Here is a 21,471-nt window from a genome sequence, read left to right as displayed (position 1 = left end):
ACAGATTGATCTCATTGCCTCAACTTTGGCTGGTTTAAAAAAAATGTCAGTCCTTTTTCCACTGACGATGAGAAACGCCTCGCAGATATAGATAGATAGATAGATAGAAAGACGGACGCAGTGAATCTTATGGGCAGAATAGTGAGAATATTTACCTCATCTTCGAAATCCTTGTAAATTACTTCATCGCTCCGTTGCTCGACAGCTGATTTACCACAGATAACGTTTTGTGGCCAATCACAGGCGTTAGTAAGTTCATTGAAAATCAATGAGCCTTCACAGGTTTTGTGAATGGATTTTCCATTTTCGCATTCTGTGTAGGATTTGCAATCATCTTCCTTGTGAGCCTTGGTTTTTGTACTTGTGCAGTCCTGGAAAAGGAAAATATGAATGAATCTTTAAGGAAATTAGAAAAAAATTGTCGCCGCACATTGGGAGAACTTGGGAGAATAATAAAAATAAATAAATAAAAGAAATAAAATTAAAAGCTTAATAAATGAACTTAAAAATAAGGACGTAACTATGTCGTAAAATAATTCAAACGGAGAATAACAAAATTAGAAAGGGACCAAATAAAGTTGAAAATTTAAAAAAATAGTAGGAAAATTATTAAAAATATTTTCATTATTTCTTTTTTTTGTCATCACTATTGACATTGTTAAAATATTTTATCTTTTCGACTTACAATATCCTTTTTCGAGTGTTTTTGTCCACATTGGGCTAGAGCCTCATCTACACATTTGCGAGCCTTTGTGTCGAACTTGGTGCCTTCAGCGCATTTTGACACTTTAGGTACACCATTCTTGCAATGGTAGAACGAGCGACATTCATCCGAAAGCTCAGCATAATAAGCTCCATCGGAGAGGCCATCGCAGCTCTGAAAGAGATGTTAAAGTATAAAATTTGGATTAGTTAATCAGTTGGAGAGATACAAAAATAAGAGAGCAACTGAGGGGATTTTTTCGGTTTAGTGAGTAAGAGGTTCACATAATTGTATGACAAGAGTTAGGGCTAGGTGACAGCGGTAAAATCCCACCTACCAATGATTAAACCGAAAGGCAGATAGGCAGACAGGAAACCGATTCAATACAATTTTGTTTTTTAGGAAACCTTTTAAGGTGATCATTCAAATGAGAATAGAAAGAGAAAGGATATGAATTTAATCAGACGTTCCTAAAAAAGTTTTGATCCTGGAGGTAAAGAACCCTCCTTGCAGGACAGCGGAGGGCTTGCTCTGTGGAGAAGTCTTTAGGGTAACAGACTAAAGTAAGAACTAGCAGACAATAGGTCAGGACTTGAATCAAGTACATTGACGAAGTCATGCTATATTTTTGTAAAACGATGTGCGAAGGACCGAGGTGACAAAGCCCCAGCTTTCGTTGTCGAAATAACCAGTTGGCGGGAGCATTGCTCCATAAACTACCATATGAAAAAAATAGGCTGGTGGTTTCGGCTATATGCAATCACTATGACGAGAGGGATGAGGAAGCGTCCCTGCGCTTCATATGCAGTTGCCCGGCTTTCTCAGATTTCAGACGAAGACACCTGGGTAAGGTTTTCTTCAGCGAAGAATCTGTGGATTCTTTGTCGATTTTAGGAAATAGTGCAATAGGCATAGGAAAACCTTGAATGCTTGGAGCTCCGGATCCTCCCTAAACTAAACTAACTAACTAACTAATTGCGGAAGCACTACGGCGTAGCTGTGAGACGCAAGTTGATTTGAGCGACCTGCACTAAATCAAGGAGGATTTCCTCCTGCTTCCCTCCTTTTTGATTACAAGACCTGGCGATTTGAGTGCTTGGTGTGTAGAATGACATCGATTCAAGACTTACGAAGAGTTAGACAATTACTTTCCGGTGGATCTGAACATTCAAGGCGACTACCATTCACTTCTCTTCTCTCTTCACTTCTCTAATAAAAAATGAGCAAAATTAGTGAAAGATTTTCCGCAGAAACGGTGCTTGAATTGAGGGTTGGGTCATGAAAATATTTGAGAGGGACCTTTTAGCTAAGGTGCATTTCACCCACAGGGATTACCTTCCTAATATTTCCTTTCTCTTCCTCTCTCTATTAACGGGGAACCTAAATTCTACTGAGATTTTGTATTCACCATCACAGGTTGTATCTCAGAATTACCCTAGATATCTCGTTTCTTACTGAGCTTCTTTCTCCGTCCGTTTTGGCACAATTGTTGGGGGTTGTCAGTTGCCGAAGGTCCTATTTTCCATTTCAAGATTCTGTCTCAGTTCCTGGTTCTAGGGCAGAATGTTGAATCCCATAGCCTATGGTCATATTCTCAATACATGGAGTAACAGATTATTAACGTCATTAATCTTTGGAACTCGCCACTTCATACTTAGATTCACTTCCCCTTGGATTTATTGTAAGAAGTATATTTATCGTCAACTTCATCACGGTTGCAGTTGGAGGGGTGGTGTTTGGAATTTTGGTGATTTCCTGCTAAGGGATTTATCCTCTTATTGGGTAAAATCAAATCATATCCACTAAAATTGTAATCACATTTCTGTGCTCCAGATGAGGAGCTCGCTCTCTTTGATGCAGCTTTGAAATTGGGTGCGACAATTATGGTGACACCTTATACCAAGACATTCAACTTCAGTAGAAGCAGCGAGTGGCGTTCTGAGGTAATGGAGGCGAAGATGTTGCGTTGGACTAGTGGCGTGACACTTTTTGGTCCCATCCAAATGAGGATATCCACGATGGATATGTGGTTGCACCGACCATGGAGAAACTGTGAGAGAGGAGTCTTCGAGGGTATGGTCACGTAAGTTGCGCTAACGAGAACTCGCTTACCAAGATTGGTCTGAACATCGAAGTCGATGATAAGCGTCCAAAAGGCCGGCGCCGGATGAGGATTTGAAAGCCTCACCATTGCATCCACATCAGGCATCAAATGGTGAAACCGACCATGACGAGCCGACTACCTTTGTGAACGAGACAGATGTCAGAGAAAAGGAAGAAGAACACTCCCACGTTTATTATTTGCTAGATGATCCCTCATCTAGCAAGGCCTTGCCGCACTAAGGAATGGTGAACTCGAGGCCCACCCTTCAGTTTATCCAAATCGCTGATATACTCGTGATGAATAAATTGGACCCCCGATTTGACCTCATACCCTTAAGGAGAAAATCGCATTAATGTTGTTTCAAGAATCTCAAATTTTCGTCCTTTAGAAGAACACGTCTAAAGTCCCCAAGAAGAGATATCACTGCATAAGTGAACATTTGCTACTTCATTTCCTGGTCCATACCTGCATTACTCAAGTTCTTGATTCCGGCTTACAGGGTGACACTTTCTCGACTATTGGGAAAATCAATCGGTTTTAAGGGTACTCAATTGGAATTGCAAACGAACCCTGCTCAGAGTTACGCTCTGAAACGAGCCTTGCTCAATTTTGTCTCCCATTTTCGTCTTTGGCATATTTGACACAGGGGTTGACTTTCTTGGATCGGGTGGAGCACTTCTCTCTCTCTCTGGATTTGAGAGATTTTCAAATCGTTCACAACTAACTCGCTCTACTTTCATTTTTGAATAGGGTTTCACATACCCTGATCTGTTAGTTCCAAAGTCTCACAAAATTTGGGCTCATTGGGCAACACGACCTCCAAATAAATTGTATGTGACAGACGGAGCGACAAACAGAGAGATAGGCAGACGGCCTGAATGTTTTGTTTGCGAGTTCTATGAAGCGAGAATTACTGGGGAGCAAATATCATTTTCGTTAGCATAAATCAAGGATCCCCTAGGGAATGGTAGCGAGGATTGTAGTGATCATTAGGCTATCATCAACGATGGCTGGACAACAAACCTTCGTATACCTTGGCGTAGTGCTTTCCAGTGGAACTAGGAAGTTGGGGCAATTGAAAAAGTTACCTCAAAGTTAAAAAGCGCTGTCAACTAGTAGTGATTATCATAAATAGCAAAACTGAACCTTATCAACGAAGCGATGAGCTGCCAAAATCGACAAAAGATTGGCATTGTTTCTAGGCGGTATCCTGAACTGTGAGAGAAGTTTCATTTCGACAAGAGATTTGAAACACGAAACAGGATGAACTGAGAAAGCGTGGCAGCGACCTTCTGTTTGAACTAACGACCAATTACCAGGTAAATTGACGGAACCTTGACAACAGAGAGAGGGTGCACAGCGGTTGTCGATCTGACGAAAACGTACTTTGAACCAATGGCTAAGGGTATCAGCATATTCCAGGTGGAAATATAAGCCATGGATAGATAGGTGTACCTCATCCAACTTTGAAGGGAACATTGCGATTTTGACCGACAGCTCTCATGTCCAACCAGGTGAACCCTAAACTAATATCAGAATGCCTTAACAAATTGAATACGGTTGGCTCGCTTGGATTAGAAGGCAATAAGGTGACAGATGCGGTGACAAGGGAATGAGGAAGAACGCCGCTATACGGACTATAATCCTTCTGCGGAGTCATAGGATGATAGTGGGAATGCTCAATAGTTATTGCAGGCTAAATCATCATCTTGGAAAGCTAGGGATACTCGGGAATACCGTCTGCAGACTTTGTGGGGAGGGTAATGAAACTTCCATACACATTTTATGACATTATTCAGCACTAGATGCGGATAGCTCGGAGGGGTTGAGAGTCGTTGGTGAAAAACTTCGACGTAGTTGATCCTTTTGGGAGAAGTGCTATCGTCTGATCATTGTCAAGATATTTGATTTATTTGATTTATGCCACCCATGGCTGTACTCCGTAAAGAAACTTCCGCCCCTTTTCTGGGTGTATAGAGACCCCCTTCCTTAAATTCAACGTGTAACAATATAATTCATTGCATGTAGGGGGTTCAGCCTTCTAATTCTTCCATCAAATTTTGTGTCTGAAGGCGTAATCGCTCCTAAGAAAACTGTGTATGACAGACAGACAGACAGACCTTTACCTTATAGCCCCATATATGTATTTAGTAAACGGCGTTGACAGAGAGGGGGAGAGAGAGGCAGAGCTGGACTCTTAAAGACAATGTACAACGTTGAAAGACGACGCGGTCAAAGTGGCTTACATTTCCACAATCAAGACACATTTCGACGCACTAGCTTGTGTTGGTCCTGAGGAAAGCAGGCCAAAAATGTGGTGGAAAATTAGGGATGGTATCCAGAGTGCAGCTATAAACATTCTTGGGTATGAAAAGGGAGGAAAGGTAACGAATGGTTCAATGATGCCTGCTTGGAATAGAAAGATGAACCCGAGCCAGAGAAGACGAGGATCACGAACTAAGGCGATTCGCTGAGAAGATCTGCAGACGAGAGCAACGAAAGTTCAATACCTCCGGTGTAGGCACTGGGAAAAGCGCTGAGAATATGGCCTCGATGTGCATCAACTATTGACCTCAGTCAGGGGTACGATAGCGTCAATCGTAATGCTCTGTACAGAATAATGGTGCAGCTGAAAATCCCACCGAATCTAGTCCAGCTAGTGAAAGCCAGAGAGGGCCAAGTAAAGATCCAAAATAAACTGACGCAGAGATTTCCTTTAGTGCCAGGACTTAAGCCAGAGGATGGTCTCGCCCCCATCCTCTTTAACTTGATAGTTGAATACGTAGTCAGGAAGGTGGCCTCAGTTAGGTACCATACTGGTAAAATCCTCGCAACTGGTGGCGTACGCAGATGACAGGGACATTCTTGCCCAATCGATGTTTCATGCAGAGGAAGTGTTCGAGAAGTTTGAGTAAGCAGCGAGTGAATTGAGGCTCAGGATCAATGGATCAAAAACGAAATACATGACCCCAAGCCGAAAGGTTGCTATTAGTATGAAGAACAGCGAGCATAATTTCGAACAGGTGGAGCAATTCGTCTACCTTGGAGCCTTACTCTCGAAGGATGAAACATGAAATCCAAAGGGGGATTACTACTGCTCGTGAAGTACTTTATGCGGTCCCCCCATAATGGGATTGAGAAAAGTACGCAGAAGCAATAAGCTTCGCATCTACAGATACAATTCGTCCCTTGTTGCTATATGGATGTCGAAAAAGCAGATCGATAGCTCCGAGAAAAAAGTCCTTTGAAAGATTTTCGGAATCGTAAAGGCAGGAGATGCCTGTGAATCAGATACAATCATGATTGGTATGAACTATTAGACGATCCACCAGCATCGACACTGGTCAAAATCCGGAAATTACAATGGACTGGCCACATCGAACAAATGCATGAGGGAAGGATTCCGAAACGATTGCTGAAAGGCAGAGGGAATGGGATCTGATTAAAAGGGAAGCCAAGGAGATGGTAGGAGGACTCAGTGGACGCAGATTGTAGATCAATTCTAATATTTTCAAACTAAAGGACGCGATCTTTGGGTCGAAATAATTGGAAGTGATGCATCTGGGAGGGCAAGGCTCGACTTGGGCAGTCGAACCATTGCAGAAGAAGGTCTGCTTTCAGGAACATTAACTTAAGCTAATCCGCAAACTGGACCATCCATAAGGTAGTCGGAGAACGTGACAAATGACTACGGCGCCAACAACTACGAGACAGTTCGTTCGAATGCGGAGGCTCACTATAGTACCTAGAGAAATACCAACAGTAATAGAAGGCAATTGGTATCACCCCCTCTCTGTCATTTAAATTTCCTTTACGTCCTGGGGTGGCATGTATCTGATGATCCATCTGGCTCGGATCGGAGGTAGATTTGCAATGAAAATAGGCGTAAACTGAGAACTAAATAAAATGGAGGGATCACAATGCAACCTAGGCCAGAAAACACGTCGACTATTAAAAAGGGCAAGAGGGAATGGGGGGAGTGTACCAAACATTTATCCAAATCAGTAAAGAGATCAGTGGGGGAAATTCTGTGGCGAATTTGAATCTTAATTGAGGCAGACAGTAAACTGGTTTTAATCGGAATTAGCTTAAACCCAGGCCGAATGTTTTTTTTTATCAACGGGCGATCTATAGGCTAAGCCAACAGACGAACTTTTCTTGGAAAGTTCAGCAAATTTCGGTTAAATCTGGCATGAACAATAGTGTAGATACCAACATCTTCACGAGAAAAGAGTCTGGGATGGAATCTCTTGGAAAATCTGAGTAAAATCTAGGAAACCTGCTTTCATTGATAAAGTAAATGTATTAAGACATACGCGATCTTTCTGATTTTCGTTTCTATGATCAATATAGGAAAGGAACGGCTTTGGTCGATCGATAAGTGGAAGGTTCATAAAAGGTTTAAGGTAGATTTGGGTACTATAGGGACCGGCGAATGGATCTTGGATGAAGGTTGTCAAGATTAGTTGACAGATCATATTATGCGGGTTGTAAAGGAAGAGAATTCCTTTACCTGCCAGCCACAGAGAGAGAATATTATGGCATATTTGATTCACACTATCTTCAGGGCGTATCTGAGGGTCAGCTCTCATGCCCTTTCTTTCAATCTACAGTTGAAAATCTCGTCCTTTTTAATCCGAATTTTTAAACCAGAATCAAATTCCAAATTTATCTAAGATACTTTGCAAGGAAGTGTAAATCTAGTGGACGAATTATATCAAAATTAGATCCGGTTCGCACCAAACTTTCCTTTAACATGAACTACTCTACTTCGAGGAGATCTAACGAAGATAGATCACTTACCATCACAGTTTCCACCGGTTTATTGGTGGTTGGTGTACAGAAGCCTCGAGGATAATCACATTTCAACAGTAACGGATTAAATTCTAATCCTTCTGAGCATGTATGTTCCGATATCAGTTTATTCTCGTTGCATGTATAATATTTCCGGCAATCGTTTTCATGTATCAAATGTGGCGAGTCATTGGTGGTTTTCTGTAGACATCTTGGATCGGCAGCTAGAGCGGCGGTAATAACAGCAACCGCTAATAAAATTACTGGAAATATTAAAAGAATATTAAGGATTAGAAGATAGTACTAATGATAGGAGAATGGAAGAAGGAATGGATTTTTTTATGGTTTGAAAGTTGCACAAATGGTTCCCGAAATACAGTATATGCGATGGTAAAGTTAAGTGTTGCCAAAAACAGACATTTTTCAACCCCTTCGTCTTAGGGCCAACGGGAACGTTAAAGATACAAATTTAGATAAATTATTCCCGGAAGTCTTAGTAAATAAGGGGCTGGACATGGATGGATAGAAGAAGGATACGATAGTCCTGTTTATTCCATTGACGTAAGAAAACACTAAGTTTTTCGAAAAATAAGAAAAACAAAGTCCTTTCTCCAGCAAAAGTTGATTCCTGACATTATCCTTATTCGAATACTTCAGCTGAACGTATTTCTGAGTTGCACTTGATATCACTACACCACAAGGACTAAACCACTTAAACTACATAGGCCTCCTTTGGCTCTCCTACCTTCTCTCATAATAGTTCAAAAAAACACAAAACAAAACACAAAACTGCTTTCAGAGGATCCTGTCCCTCCTCGAGATTCTCTCGTCCTTTGATGTTATGATTCCTGATTCAAAATTCACGGACAATTAACACTCCGATCTAATGAACTATTTAGTCCGGAAATTTGATTGCAAATAATTGATTTCCGCAAAGTTTGAAATATTTATATATTCACAAGTGGGGTCGGTTATGTTTTACAAAATTGTGAAAAAGTTACCCAAAAAACAGCGAAAAAAAGAGACATAAAATTATCAATTACAATGAAATGTTGTATTTTCTGTTTCATTCGTTACCTTGCCCGTCACTTAGTTTTATCAATCAATTCGCGTTGAATAGTAAAGTGATGTTTTGGTTAAGGGTGTATGCGGAAAATGGTTGTGTGCGCAGAATTTCTGCACAAAAAAAAATTGTAGAGAATTTTGGGAAATGATGAAAATTTGTGGGAAATTTTCTTGGCCTTGCTAGGGAGAAAACTTAAAAAGGCAATTTTACTTTAAGATGGTGTGGTTTCTTGACTTGGTTTGACCTTGGTCAGCCCTTGGTCCCTAAAAATATAAGAGATGAAAAATATTGAAATTTGAGCCCCCATTGAGGGGTTCATAAACCATACATCCTATTTCCCCCTGACATAAGGATACTGTTGCCGACAAAGTGGGGTTTTCCCCTATTCCTTACTTTGAAATTCAAATCCAAAAATCATCAGGTCCCCCATTGGGTGGCTCACAAAGCATATATTCTACTTCACCCTGACATAAGGATACTGTTACCCACGAAAGGGGGCTTTCCCCTATTCCCTACTTTGAAATTCAAATCATTGAGTGGCTCATAAACCATACATCCTGCTTGACCCTAACATGAGGATATTGTTGCCCACCAAGGGCGCTTTCCCCTATTCCCTATTCTGACATTCAAATCCAAAAATCATCAGATTTCAACCCCCAACTGAACCCTCCATTACCCTACATTATTTTCAAATCAAACTAATATAAAATCGAAAAGAGATGCAGTGCGTAAAATTACATGTCAGCCTACAACAAAATTAACAAGAAAATTTACTTAAGCGGTTGGTACTCTTTTATTCGCTCAAACACAAAGGGGGTACCTTCAGTTGATGAGAACCTCAAGGGGGCTATAAGTCTACAAGGGAGCGGTTAAAAATATTCTCATAAAACCACTTAAAATTTTCTGTTGTATATTTAGCAAGACGCCATACAGCAATTTTAATTGATTTATTTAATTTTTTAGTTCATGCACAACACGAGCATTGTTGAGGATGACGGAGCTGTTCATGCGAATTTTGTTTTGATTTTTATCAATTTTATGTGTTGAGAGAATTCTTTATTTCAAATAGTAATCTTTTCGCTTTTGTCGGTTAGTTTGAAAGACATGAATATCATATTGTAGGAACATAGATTGATTCTGAAGATATTGTGTGAATTTCCCCTGATAGTTTGTGAATAGAAGTATCTTTTGTTTAGATTAATATCGCTGAGTATCTGATAGCGGCTTCCTGTTGGATACGAGAAATATGCAAATGGAAGGAATGAATCCGCGAACTTAGTCGTTTTACTTCCAGAAGCAATGCCTACTTCAATATCCACTGATACGACTTTTTATAGTTAGGATCTGATTATCGAATATTGCCTTCTCGTTCACAAGTTAATCTTTGCCTCGGGAAGCTGATACCTGTCTTTTTAGATGGAGATCAACCGCAACTGCAACATCAAGTTAGCCAGGCTCTACTCTTTATGATGAACACTTTTGAGCTGGCTCAATACCTTCCCTAATAAAAATCCTACCGATAGTGTTCTCAATTCAGCCGTTTTTGGAGTGTAGGGATCTTTTTTCCACACTACTATTTTTGGTAAGTTTAATTTCTAATGAGACTAAGATATAATTCCAATATTCATGGTTGCTATCATCCCTTAAATGGGACGTAAAGAGTCTACCGCATCGGACCTACCATCATTGTCCCTCTCCAGGTCTTTCGGAGAAGTTTGCGTTCTTCCTCTACCGCCGTGCGTCATCTGTCCCTCGGCTGAGTGACCAGTTGTCCATTCTGAGATAGCAGAGTTGCTGTCTTTTCTTAAAACCTTACCTATATACCGCCACTTCCGTCTTCCCATCCAGACGTCTAGCACCGAAGCAGTTCTTCATACAAGGTTTCTAGATTTTCGACAAAACATGATTACCTACCTTGTCGTAGTGAGGGAGCTCAGTAAGAAGGATACTAAAAAATCAAAACCCCAAGCCAAGGTGTGACTACCGTGCCGAGGACTGAGTGAACTCTGGGTATCGTGTTTCAGCAAAACCGGGCTCTGAGGAGATCGACTTATTTTCATTGGTAAAACAAAGGCCATGACAGCCAACTATGAGAAAGTTAAAAACCCAAAATACAAAACAAAAGCATAAAATAAACTTCGATGGTTAGGGTTGGCCTAAACAAAAGGACATCCCTGAGCTCATCGAAAGAGAACCTGATTCTGGATTGAGATTCTCCACTTATTCAAGTTGAAACCAACCCAATTGGGATCCAGTCCTTAACGCACGAGCCGAAGCAACCCTCCTGACCCCGGACTCCAGTTGGCGCCACCTGCTGAGGCTAGAGTCTTACCTACTGGTAAGCGTCTGTCTTCAATGCCCCTCCTCCAGTGTTGTAGGTAAATGATCGTACCCGCCTCAAATGGCTGCAAAGAGGGTTTAGGGAAGTTCAATTTATTGCCGGCCACTTGAAAAATTCTCTCGTTTTCTCCGAATTTTCTTTCGCTCCTTTCTAAACTTTGAAATTTATTCAAATCATATTTTTTAAGTTTTACAGTGTGGCCGGCGTCCGCAGGCAGGAAAAAGAGGTAAGTAGCCAGGCAGGAAAAAGAGGTAAGTAGCCAGCGCTGTGCTAGGGAGCCAGATGTGTCGGCGGCATTTCACTGCGTTGGCGGAGGTGTTCTCACCGCCGGGAATGCAGTCGGTAGTTCTTGCCTCCGTAGTGCCACCGCATCACTCCGCCCAGCTGATCTCTCCAATAGTGTCAACAGGCGAACCTGACGCTACGCGGACGAACCTGACGCCTCGACAAGGAGTCCCAGGACTTTAAAGTAGCCCTCATATGGTGAGTGCAGCGGCCTCCGGACCCTAATGAGGACCTGCAAGTCTTCAGATCCCTGGGGGTGTCCACCTCCGCCGCCACATGTTGGGAAGGTGGAGTCGGCCGAAGTTTCGAAACCGCGACCCAGCATGCTGGAGTCGCTTAACCAAGCTCTGATGTTCAGAACAGAGTCAGCGGGAAGGCGCAGCTTCTTCCTTTACACCATCCCCGCGGGGCTGTCTGTGAACCCCTGTCGTTGGGCTGCGCGGAAGCCGATGTGGACGAAAGGCAAGAACTGCGACCATGACGGATTGTCGCGAGCCATTAAGGCAGCCCTTAGCATCCAGTGCTAACGTTTCAGCATCCCATTGGACTGGGGATGGTATGAAGGGGTCCTGTGGAGTTTGAAATCCAGGAGTTTTCCTAACTCCGAAAAAGGAGTAGACTCGAACTGCACTCCTTGGTTCGTGATGATTACAGCTGGTACATCAGAGCGCGGGATCTATTATCGACAAAGAGCGTCGATGATTATGAGGCAATACTTATATCGGTGCGAGGCTCGAAAAAAACCAATGATGTTGAGGTGGCTGATGTAGAGGCACTTGGTCGAGTGAAGGGATACGACTACGTCCTTTTTTACGTGTTTGTTGACCTAGCACTCCTAGGATGCGATACACTGTCTGGCCCAAGAATTTACGTTCATAGACGGCCAGAAATATTTTCTGGTGACTAACCGGATCATCGTCCTGATGCCTGCGTACGCAAGATCGTGTACAGTCTGAAATATAATACTTCCTTGCGAAAATTGGTTGGAATAAATGGCCTGATTCCCTTGTCTGAGGTCTCGCAGAGTAAGTAGGAGTTTGAGCTAAAGATAGGAAACTCCTTGAATTGGAGTTCGTTTTCAGGTTCTGAAGCCCTGCGTCGTCTTTCTGCACCTCGGCGATTGCCGTATAATCGAGCGCGGCGGGGACTCTAACCTCTGAGATGCGCGACAAAGCGTCCGAAACTATGTAGTCATTTTCAGACACGTGTTGGTTTTCGGAAGTGAAGTGACTGATGAAGCTCAGTTGTTGAAGTTGGCGAAGAAGCGCTTTGTCGGGTTTTTGTTTAAGCGCGAATGTAAGGGGCTTACGGTCCGTGAATACGGTGAATGGCCTGCCTACAAGGGAGAAACGGGGGAATTTAATAGAAAGGTAAGTGGCGACTAGCATACGTGCGGAGGCGCTGTATTTACGTTGAGCTGGATTGAGTTGTTTCGAAAGGAAGGTGAACGGTTGTCAACTTTGGTTCATCCGTTGGTGAAGAGCGGCGCCTGCCGCTTTATCTGAGGCATCGACGAACACAGCTAGGAGTGCATCTGGTCGAGGAAATGCCAGTAGTGTAGGATCAACAAGCTATTGTTTGATAGTTTCAAACGCATGGACGTCCTCAGTAGACCACGCAACCTCGCTGGGCTCTTTCGTTTTCAAAATACGGGGTCCATCCTCTGCTTTGATTTCTCTCAGGTTTCACGTTATTGTTTGTGAGGACCAATTCTCTAGGAACTTTCTCGGTTCGTGAGTCGGTAAGATCAGCGACGCATGGGAGGGCGTAAAGCTTAATGTTATCCTCTGCAACGAGATTCCCAGGAGACGGGCCGCTCGCTTCGGGTTGCGGAAGATCCGCATGGATAAGGACAAGCTCTTCTAATCCCTGCAGCTCCAAAATCCCAGGATTCCCATTGACAACTGGGCGGTTACCAAGGACAAGGAAACCCAGACGAGCAAATAACCTTTCTTGACCGTATTAACGGAGAGTATCTGCAGACACTGGAAAGGGTAGACTATAAAGTGCGGTTCGAAGTCAGCAACACAAAAGTGAAAGTGTGCCCTCCTGCAAAACCGGACGATGATCTGCATCCCATCGACGCCGCCAATGAGCTGTTGGAGGAAGTGAGAATCGACAGAAACTGACGAACCCCCTACACAAGCAGATCATGCTTAGGGTAACGCAGATAAATCTCCAGCACTCGAAGTGCTCCTCGGCTAATCTGCATGTCTTCCTTCCAGAGGAAGACATCGACATCGCACTAATATAGGAGCCTTGAATGGGAGGGGAGCGAACCATCAAAGGGCTCCCAAGCAAGTATTATAATTTATTCGATACCACAAGAGACGCTGATCAGGACAGACTTAAGATATGTATCGCCGAGCTATTCTGTATCGGGACCTGAGTACCAGTGACCTGGTAGTGGTCAAAGTGGAACAGGCGCGGGCAGAGAAAGAGAATATTTTTTCAGCTTACATGGCTCATGACCAACCAGATCCGCTAAAAGGATTACAACATTTGACGAGCACCATACCAGCAAAGAAGGCCAACCTGTTGGTCGGCTGCGACGGCATAGGCTTTGGGGCAGCTGGGAAATCAAGGAAAGATGTGAGTCATTCTTTGATTTTATTATTAATACAAGTCTATTGGTAACAGGGGCAGTACAAAAACCTTCCATTTGGCCAGCTCGGAGAACTGTGACGGGTGGGAATAGGTCCTTGATATCGCCCTACTAACAGACAATGGGATTCTTATGGTGGCGAATTCGAGAGTGTCTGACCAGAGATACTTCTCAGATTATAGTTGGATACTTTTCAGTCTAGATTTCACTGCAGAGGTCTCCAAACCCATTAGAGACCGCAGAACAAAATCTCCGGTGCACAAATTGGTAAGATTGGCACGCAGACGAGTTGACGTCAAAGGTCAGGGCTGTGGAAAAAGCATTCGATGCTTCCTTTAAAGTCTCATGCCCTGTTAAATATCCTACAATTCGTATTGCCGGAGCTGCGGAGTAAAGGGGAAACCATCAGGCACTTCCTCTGCGATTGTCTAGCTCTAGCTAGAGCCAGACTACGGACGCTAGGTAAATCATTCTTCAGGGATATCAGAAAGATTTCTAGGTGCAGGATGGGAGAGCTGCTTTTTTCCTTCATGAATGCTACGGGCTGGGTCTGAAGACCTGACCCGGCTGGATCCTGCTTCCTTACTCTCATAGCAGCAGCCACGATCTTAGGAGCTTGTGTTAACAAAACGGTCCACCACAGCGCTAATTGAGCTCGTTGGTACGGCCCCTGTTATGTACCTACCCTAGCTACTGTTTTGCTTCACATATTTTCCTGAAAGCCAGTGTTGTATAGGTACAAACGCAAAAACAACTACATTCACTGCCTATGAACAATTTTCATTACAAATAAGCCAATAGTCACAAGGCTACTTTACCGTTGATTTCACTGTCATCAGCCAATCTGCTGCCTCATCGAATATCAGTGTAATCTCGGCTTCTGAGACGCCCCTGCTTGGCTCTGCATATAGCCTGGACTGCAACTAACAATACTGGCGCCATACCTAAGCCGTCCTGGTCGATTAATTCTCGGCTTTGTTTGCTATGTAGTGCTGCTACAAAAGATTGCACCATTCTGACAGTGCCTTCAAGCTAAACTATCCGTAACAATCGCCTCCCATACGAGGGGCACGTTCTCTACTCGCCGTCAACTATGCTATGTAGCTCCAAAGGTCGTCCTACTGCCGCTGCATCAGCGCGTTCATCGGCATCTGCCACTGCTGAATTGCAGGCCACAACTACAGTCATCCTGATCCCATGTCGCTCCAGCGGTTCCCTCCCGAACTTTGCCTTACTACCGAAACAAATGCTCGCATCGGGGCCAGCTTATTTCACCACTTCCGATGATATTCTGGTCTACGTCAGAAGCAGGACCAACATAATTCCATAACCTCTCGCGAGGTTGAAGCTCACCAAGGATGGCTCTCCCGACAGAGTGATAGTTGCGTCCAAAGTTACATATGGCTGTCGCCTGCATGCCTGCCAAGTTTAACTTTCCCAAGATAAATTTCGGAAGTCTGAACTCAGCCCCTGGCTCCTCTCTTCTCTTAATTAACGTGTGGTCAGCACTTTCTGTACCGCGTTATCACATCTTCTTTCCTGTTACGTGATTTCCTTTCCTGGCTGTCTACGTTGTTACAATGTCTGATTCACCACTGAAGCCTACAAACAAATTTAGTATCAGAAAGAAGTTCCTACCTTCTAGAACCTATGCTGACTTCACTTTTTCGACGCTTTGCCTTCCTCGGTCAAATCCTTAATACTTACGAGTAAGTCCCGAAGCGAATATTTGGTTAGTGTTGAAGATTCTTTAAAGCGCGGAAACCTCAATCTATTCTGCTCTCACATTCGCAGTCCCGTTCAGCTAACTTCTCCTTTTATTCAATTCTATAACTCCTCTACTAACTACCTCTAACTATCTTGTGATTTATTCTGCCACTCCTTTCCGCAGTCTCTCTATCTTCGTCTCCCTGATTAGTGGATGTAGTCTGCACCCTGTCTCTTGCCGTTCCTCTCCTCACCTGTCTCCCGGTCAACGAACGTCTCAAATCTAAAATTTAGCGCAATGTCGTCTGTCCTGTCGCTCTCTATGGTTCTGACCGTGGCCGACTACAAAAATCAATGAACGGCGTCTTGCGGTAATGGAGACGAAGATGTTGCGTTGGACGAATAGCGTGCCACGTTTCGATCACATCCGAAATAAGGATATTCGGGGTCGATATGGGGTTGCACTGATCGTGGAAAAACTGCGAGAAAGGCGTCTTCGATGGTATGGTCACTTAATTCGCGCTAACGAGAATTCACTTGTCAAGATTGGTCTGAACATCGAAGTTGGTAAACGACTAAAAGGTCAGCCGAAACAGCGTTGGCTTGATACGCTGGATGAGTATTTAAAAGCCTCGCGATTGCATCCAGATTAGGCATTTGATAAAATAAAGTGGCGAAACCGATCACGATGATCCGACCATGGCTGTGAACGGGACAAAGTCTGAAGAAAAAGATGAATCCTGTGATGCATCAATGAACATCTCAGCAGAGAACTGGCTGCAGCACCGAGGTAGAAGCTTAAAGGATTTAGAGATCCAAAGCGGAATCCACCAGGGTTGTATCTTATCACTGTTATTATTTCGTCTTATTATCGGTGACGTTCTTCGTGCTGCTATGTCCGGAGGACCAGGATGAATCCAATCGACTATGACATCTTTTCTCAACCACCTCGACTACACTGATGATATCGGTTTGCCCTCTTACCGGGTCATGGACTTTGGCCAAATGCCTCTGGATTTAGAAAGAAATGGAAATGGAGTTGGGCTTAAGATAAACAGCGACAAAACCATGACCCCTCTCTGCATGGGGCGAAGGTAACTGTACGTCAAGGAAGTGTAATTTCTGCGGACGGTAGGAATGAACTGGATATTGCCCTAACCATTAACAGCGCTAGATGCGCTTTCGCTACCCTGTCCAAAATCTGGAAATGGGGTTATCTCAACACCAACATCAAATTAAGGCTGTTTTGTATTAGTGTTCTTTCTGTGTTGTTATATGGGGGTAGCATATGGAAAGTAAATATCATTACTCAACAGCTCCAAGCTTCCGTGAACACCTGTCTCGTCGTTGATTCCACCACGAGGCAGTTGTTGTCCAGTTTTAAAGCGTGACCTATTCACTGCCCGTTCAGTCTGTCCTTCTTGGATTCTAAAGAGAGCTCGATGACCTTCTTTTTAACTTTGCTGAAACTTGTTTATTGCTGTTTGACTGTTCATGTTGTCATTTATTATTTTCCTTTCTTAGAATATTCTAGATCGTCCCTAAGAATTTGTCCATCGTTTTCCTAGTTATTCGGAAAATCTTAGTTGTTTGAAAGTAACATACTCCATATCCTGCGCAATCAATTCGCCAGATAGGCAGTTTGGGAGTCATTACGTTCGAAGCGTTAAAGATATCGGTGTCCACATAGGAACTGTGTTAGTTCGTAGCTAACTTCTCCAATTTCTAATGTAGCGGCGGAGATCTTTGTTGTTTAACACGGTCCACTATTGTGACATGACTGTCATTTGGCGTAGTGAGGAGCCTATTTTCCTGACCGGAAGACACACATCTGGAACAGCTCGTTGGAGAATATTCAGCCCTTGAAAGTGCTCCTGTCTTCGGCGCAACCCAAGTCGTTTGGGATGAACTGAAGGGGCGCGTAGAATCTGGGGGATGGAATTATTGCCTTCCCAAGTACCGGCGAACATTATGTGCTTCAGCTCCGATATCACAGCAGGGGATAGTCGGGGGAAATGCGGAATAGTATCCACCACGATAAAAGGGAATTTAGGCAGAAATTGGGTAGGCAGAACCGGCTGAAATAATTATGTTTTCAGAACTATACACCGCATTACGAAAGAACTGGATGGTCGACGCAAATCGACGATTTAGTGAAGGAAAGAATCCCCGATGACGTGCAGTCGAAGAGGAGGAAGGTACACTTTACAAGGATCCCCCTTATAGCTGATCTTATGGAAATTGCAAGCTTCCCTAAGGAGCGATTGCGACCGCTCGAAACGTCTCACCATAGGATCAAAGCTCGTACTGTACAAGACAATGATCTTACCAGTCCTGATGTATTCCTCGGAGGCTTGGGTTCTTAGCAAGAAAAATTGCGAACTCTTGGCCGCGTTCGGGAGAAGAATCCTCTGAAGAATTTTTGGCCTCCTACATGAGGATGGACAATTCCGTAGTCTACATAACGACAAAATCTATGAGGGATACCACGGCTGTCTGGTTGTGAATAAAATCCGGCTCAATAGGTTATGGTGGGCGGGTCACTTAATCCGTATGGATGAGGATGATCCAGCCCGGAAAGTCTATAAGGGCAATATCTATGGTAGAAAAAGAAGACGAGGCAGACCCTGCCTAAGATGAAGCGATGGCGTAGTTGAAGACTTGGTGGATCATCTTGAGGACTGCGTCAATGGGAAGTTCATCAGCGACGCTCCTCCCAGGAGGGATATTCCGGAGTCAGAAATAATGCTGCGCGTGCTATTGCTTACAAAGATAAAACAGCAAAGAATCTGAAGTTGAGGGCAAGCTCACCATTGACGTATCTTGCCTGGTATATTATGTTTCCCTCGTTATCGGTGAGTGGTCTATGCTGTCTTATTCGGAGGACATTTTTCTTCAAACACCGTGACAACGCTGATGATATCTATCCACTGGTTCAATGGCTCTAGACTTGGAGAGGATGGTATACCGTTTCTTGAATACGAGTGGTCAAAACATTCTTTCTATTGGCATTAATGAGTAAAAAACGTTGTTTCCGTCGAAGGGGACACCGAACTTGATGTGGCTGCTGTTTTAACACCACCTTCTAATTAGGACTTTTCGCGCTAATGTCTTTTCTGTGTTTCTAGTGGCAAGTGACCATTGTTGTTGCTGTGCAGCTCCAAGCCTTTGCCGCCACTTGTCTGCGGTCCCAGAAACACTTGTTACAGAGCAGTGAAGGGAAAGTGCAAGCTTCTTGGGAAGGCATGGAGGGAGCTGAAATATATTTCACCGAACCGGCAATAGTGATTCGGAGGTTTGGTCGTCATTGTATGCCCCATTTAGGGGTCAAAAGGATCATACTTCAGGGCTTAGACCTTAGAATTTCTTCAGTGACAATTTTGTAGCCTGCACAGATCGTGGTAATTTCGTCTTGGATATGAACTGAGTCTTTTGCAGTAGATAATTAACTTCTATATCTAAAGATTTTGCCAAAGAAGATAGATGTATTCCTTTTTCAGAATTTCATCAGCCTCAATATATGTGTGTCATCTTGTCTACAACATGGTTCCAGTCACATCGAAATGCATTTAAATTAGGCTAAAAATGAGTCTTCCTGATACGCACCACCCAATCAGGTCGACGAATAAATGGTCTCCCCAAAAATGGTCTATTCTGGTCTCCCCAGCACGCAGGAAGCGACATAGTCTGAATTTCAAGATAACAAATTTTTACAAATTGTTTCGCTCGTTATCGTCAATATTATTTTCTCACGTTACTCCTATTTGATGAATTCGTGAATTCAATTACAGCAGATAAAAGAGGGAACTATTGAATGCCGACTCTAATGTGTTGAATTATGTGGAAATGTTAAACATGCTTTTGAACATTTTCGGTAATTTGAAGATAAAGCCATTGCGACATCCTCACGCCGAAGTATGTATGCTTGATAAGGGGCTTCAGTCAGGAGAGTCTGAGCAATTCAAGAGAGACTGGATTTAGATGTTGTGAATGAAAGAATGACTTTATTGTGGAGTCACTGGATTGGAATCTTTTATCTTAAGAGATCCGAGCTTTCGATTGTTGTAGGTATCTTTAAGATTTTTTTCAATCCGAGGTAGTACTAGGTGTTCGCAGTTGTCAATTGACTATTGCTGGTCATGTGAGTCAGACAGTCCAGAAAATATGACATACATGTAGAAAAGAGCTTGTTAAAGAAAGTTCAAGAAGATTAGATAGGATTCGGAAGACAATAAAAAATAAAATGACAATAAAAAGGACTAAGGATAAGCTCTCTGCTCCTTCCAGAACTCAAAGTTTTGTTTTGCTGCTAGGGATGAACCCCGATGAGACTTCACACGAATGCAAGAGTCCATTTGAAGGACATTACCCACTCCTTGCTCACCTGTTGATTTATTGTAGTTAGTTTAGTTTAGTGGGGGGAGCCTCGGCTCCAAGAAATTAGACCTTCGCTAGGTCCATTGTACTATCCCCGAAGAACGCCTATTCATCAGCCTCTCGCCGACGACGTTCGCAGGCTTTCGCGAATCTGAGAACATTCTCCAGAGACAGAGAAAGCGCAGACTTTTCGTTGAAGAAAATCTTACCAAGGTATCTCCGTCTGAGGTCTGAGGAGGTGGGATAGCATTGGCGGCATATGCCCGAGACCACCACTCCGATTTTTTCCAAGTGGTAGTTTAATGTCCAGTGCCCCGTTGAAAGCCCTACTAGGGTTTTCATGACCAAACTTTTTGAGGGACAACAAAAGCGCTGCTTCAGCGGCCCCGGATTCTTTCACAAAGATTTTCGCCTGCTGCCAGAAGTTCAAGTTTCTCCGTTCTGCTATTTCCGCCTTCAGAGTAGACTTGACAGTAGATGGCCGGATGCCAAACGCTGGAAACCATATGATCGGTCGGCTGGAGACCATATGATTTCCAGATGGACGCATGACCGTATGTGGCGGCCTTTCCACGTGCCAATTGCCTATATGCGTTGTTGGTTGCTTTCCGTTTCACCTCCAAATGGATCGGGGGTAAATTTAGAATAGCTTCGAGTGGGGTGACGGCGTACCACTCATTGCACCAGTAATACTTAGGCAACCGGGCTGCTGAATCTGCGTCAGCAACTTCCTGCTGTTAGCAAAGTTCAATCTCGGCCACCGGACGATGCACGCATACATCAAAATGAATCCGTTTTGATGAAAATCTCCAGGTCTTACCTATCGCAGTCCTATACTGAGCCTGTAATCCAAGAGTGTGATATCGTTTGATACTCTCCACTCTCCAACAAGAGTCAAGGGACAATGTCAGGGGATGCCACTGTTGAAGAAAGCGGGTTCATTACCCAAATTGAGAACCTGCAATTCGGTTCCTATCAGACACTCCAGTAGCCTCGATTATCTCGCGTTGATGTTGAAGTTCTTGGCCTATCGTCTCTTCCGCCTGCTTTGCTAACTCAGTAGCATCCAGGTGTTGAGGTTATTCTTCTCAGAACCTCAGCAACATTACGCTCCTCTTCCGGAAGCCAGAGAAAGCACTTTCCAAGCGATCGTAGTTCGGAAACCCACATCATTGAAGGTGGAGCAGTACTGTCTAAGGCATTCGTTTACAAGGATGCGGTTCTAACTGCTAGGAGGAGTTTCCTCCTAAGTTGCTCACACTGCTCTGTATCGCAACCAGAAGGATCGGTGTCGTCATACAAGACCCATCTGTGGGCTTCGGTAGCCTTGGCTGCAAATGAAAACTTAGTCGGTGCCGACCGAGCCTTCTTTTCAGCCATTTGAGACGAAGAGTTGGGGTCGTCAGAAAACCGCTGCCGCTTTGGTTTACCCTTAGCCGCAGATTCCCCAGACGATTCTTTTCCTTCAACATTGGCACAAGCCGAGGTT

At 43.6% G+C, this 21,471-nt stretch overlaps 1 protein-coding gene across 1 annotated transcript in view; it reads right to left on the bottom strand.

The window, feature by feature from the left end:
- Positions 1 to 21,471, bottom strand: part of LOC119647590 — a 122,287-nt gene that overhangs the window by 9,014 nt on the left and 91,802 nt on the right. The window contains exons 34-36 of the mRNA XM_038048604.1: positions 7,611 to 7,864; positions 686 to 877; positions 156 to 371 (exon numbers count right to left, since the gene is read on the bottom strand). Of these exons, the coding sequence (XP_037904532.1) occupies positions 156 to 371; positions 686 to 877; positions 7,611 to 7,864 (662 nt within the window). The remainder of the gene's footprint in view (positions 1 to 155; positions 372 to 685; positions 878 to 7,610; positions 7,865 to 21,471) is intronic.

This window comes from Hermetia illucens, chromosome 2 (assembly GCF_905115235.1).
Source record: "Hermetia illucens chromosome 2, iHerIll2.2.curated.20191125, whole genome shotgun sequence".
Taxonomy (NCBI): Eukaryota; Metazoa; Arthropoda; class Insecta; order Diptera; family Stratiomyidae; genus Hermetia; species Hermetia illucens.
The sequence above is the reverse complement of the archived record's forward strand: the minus strand, read 5'-3'. Positions and strand labels throughout refer to the sequence as shown.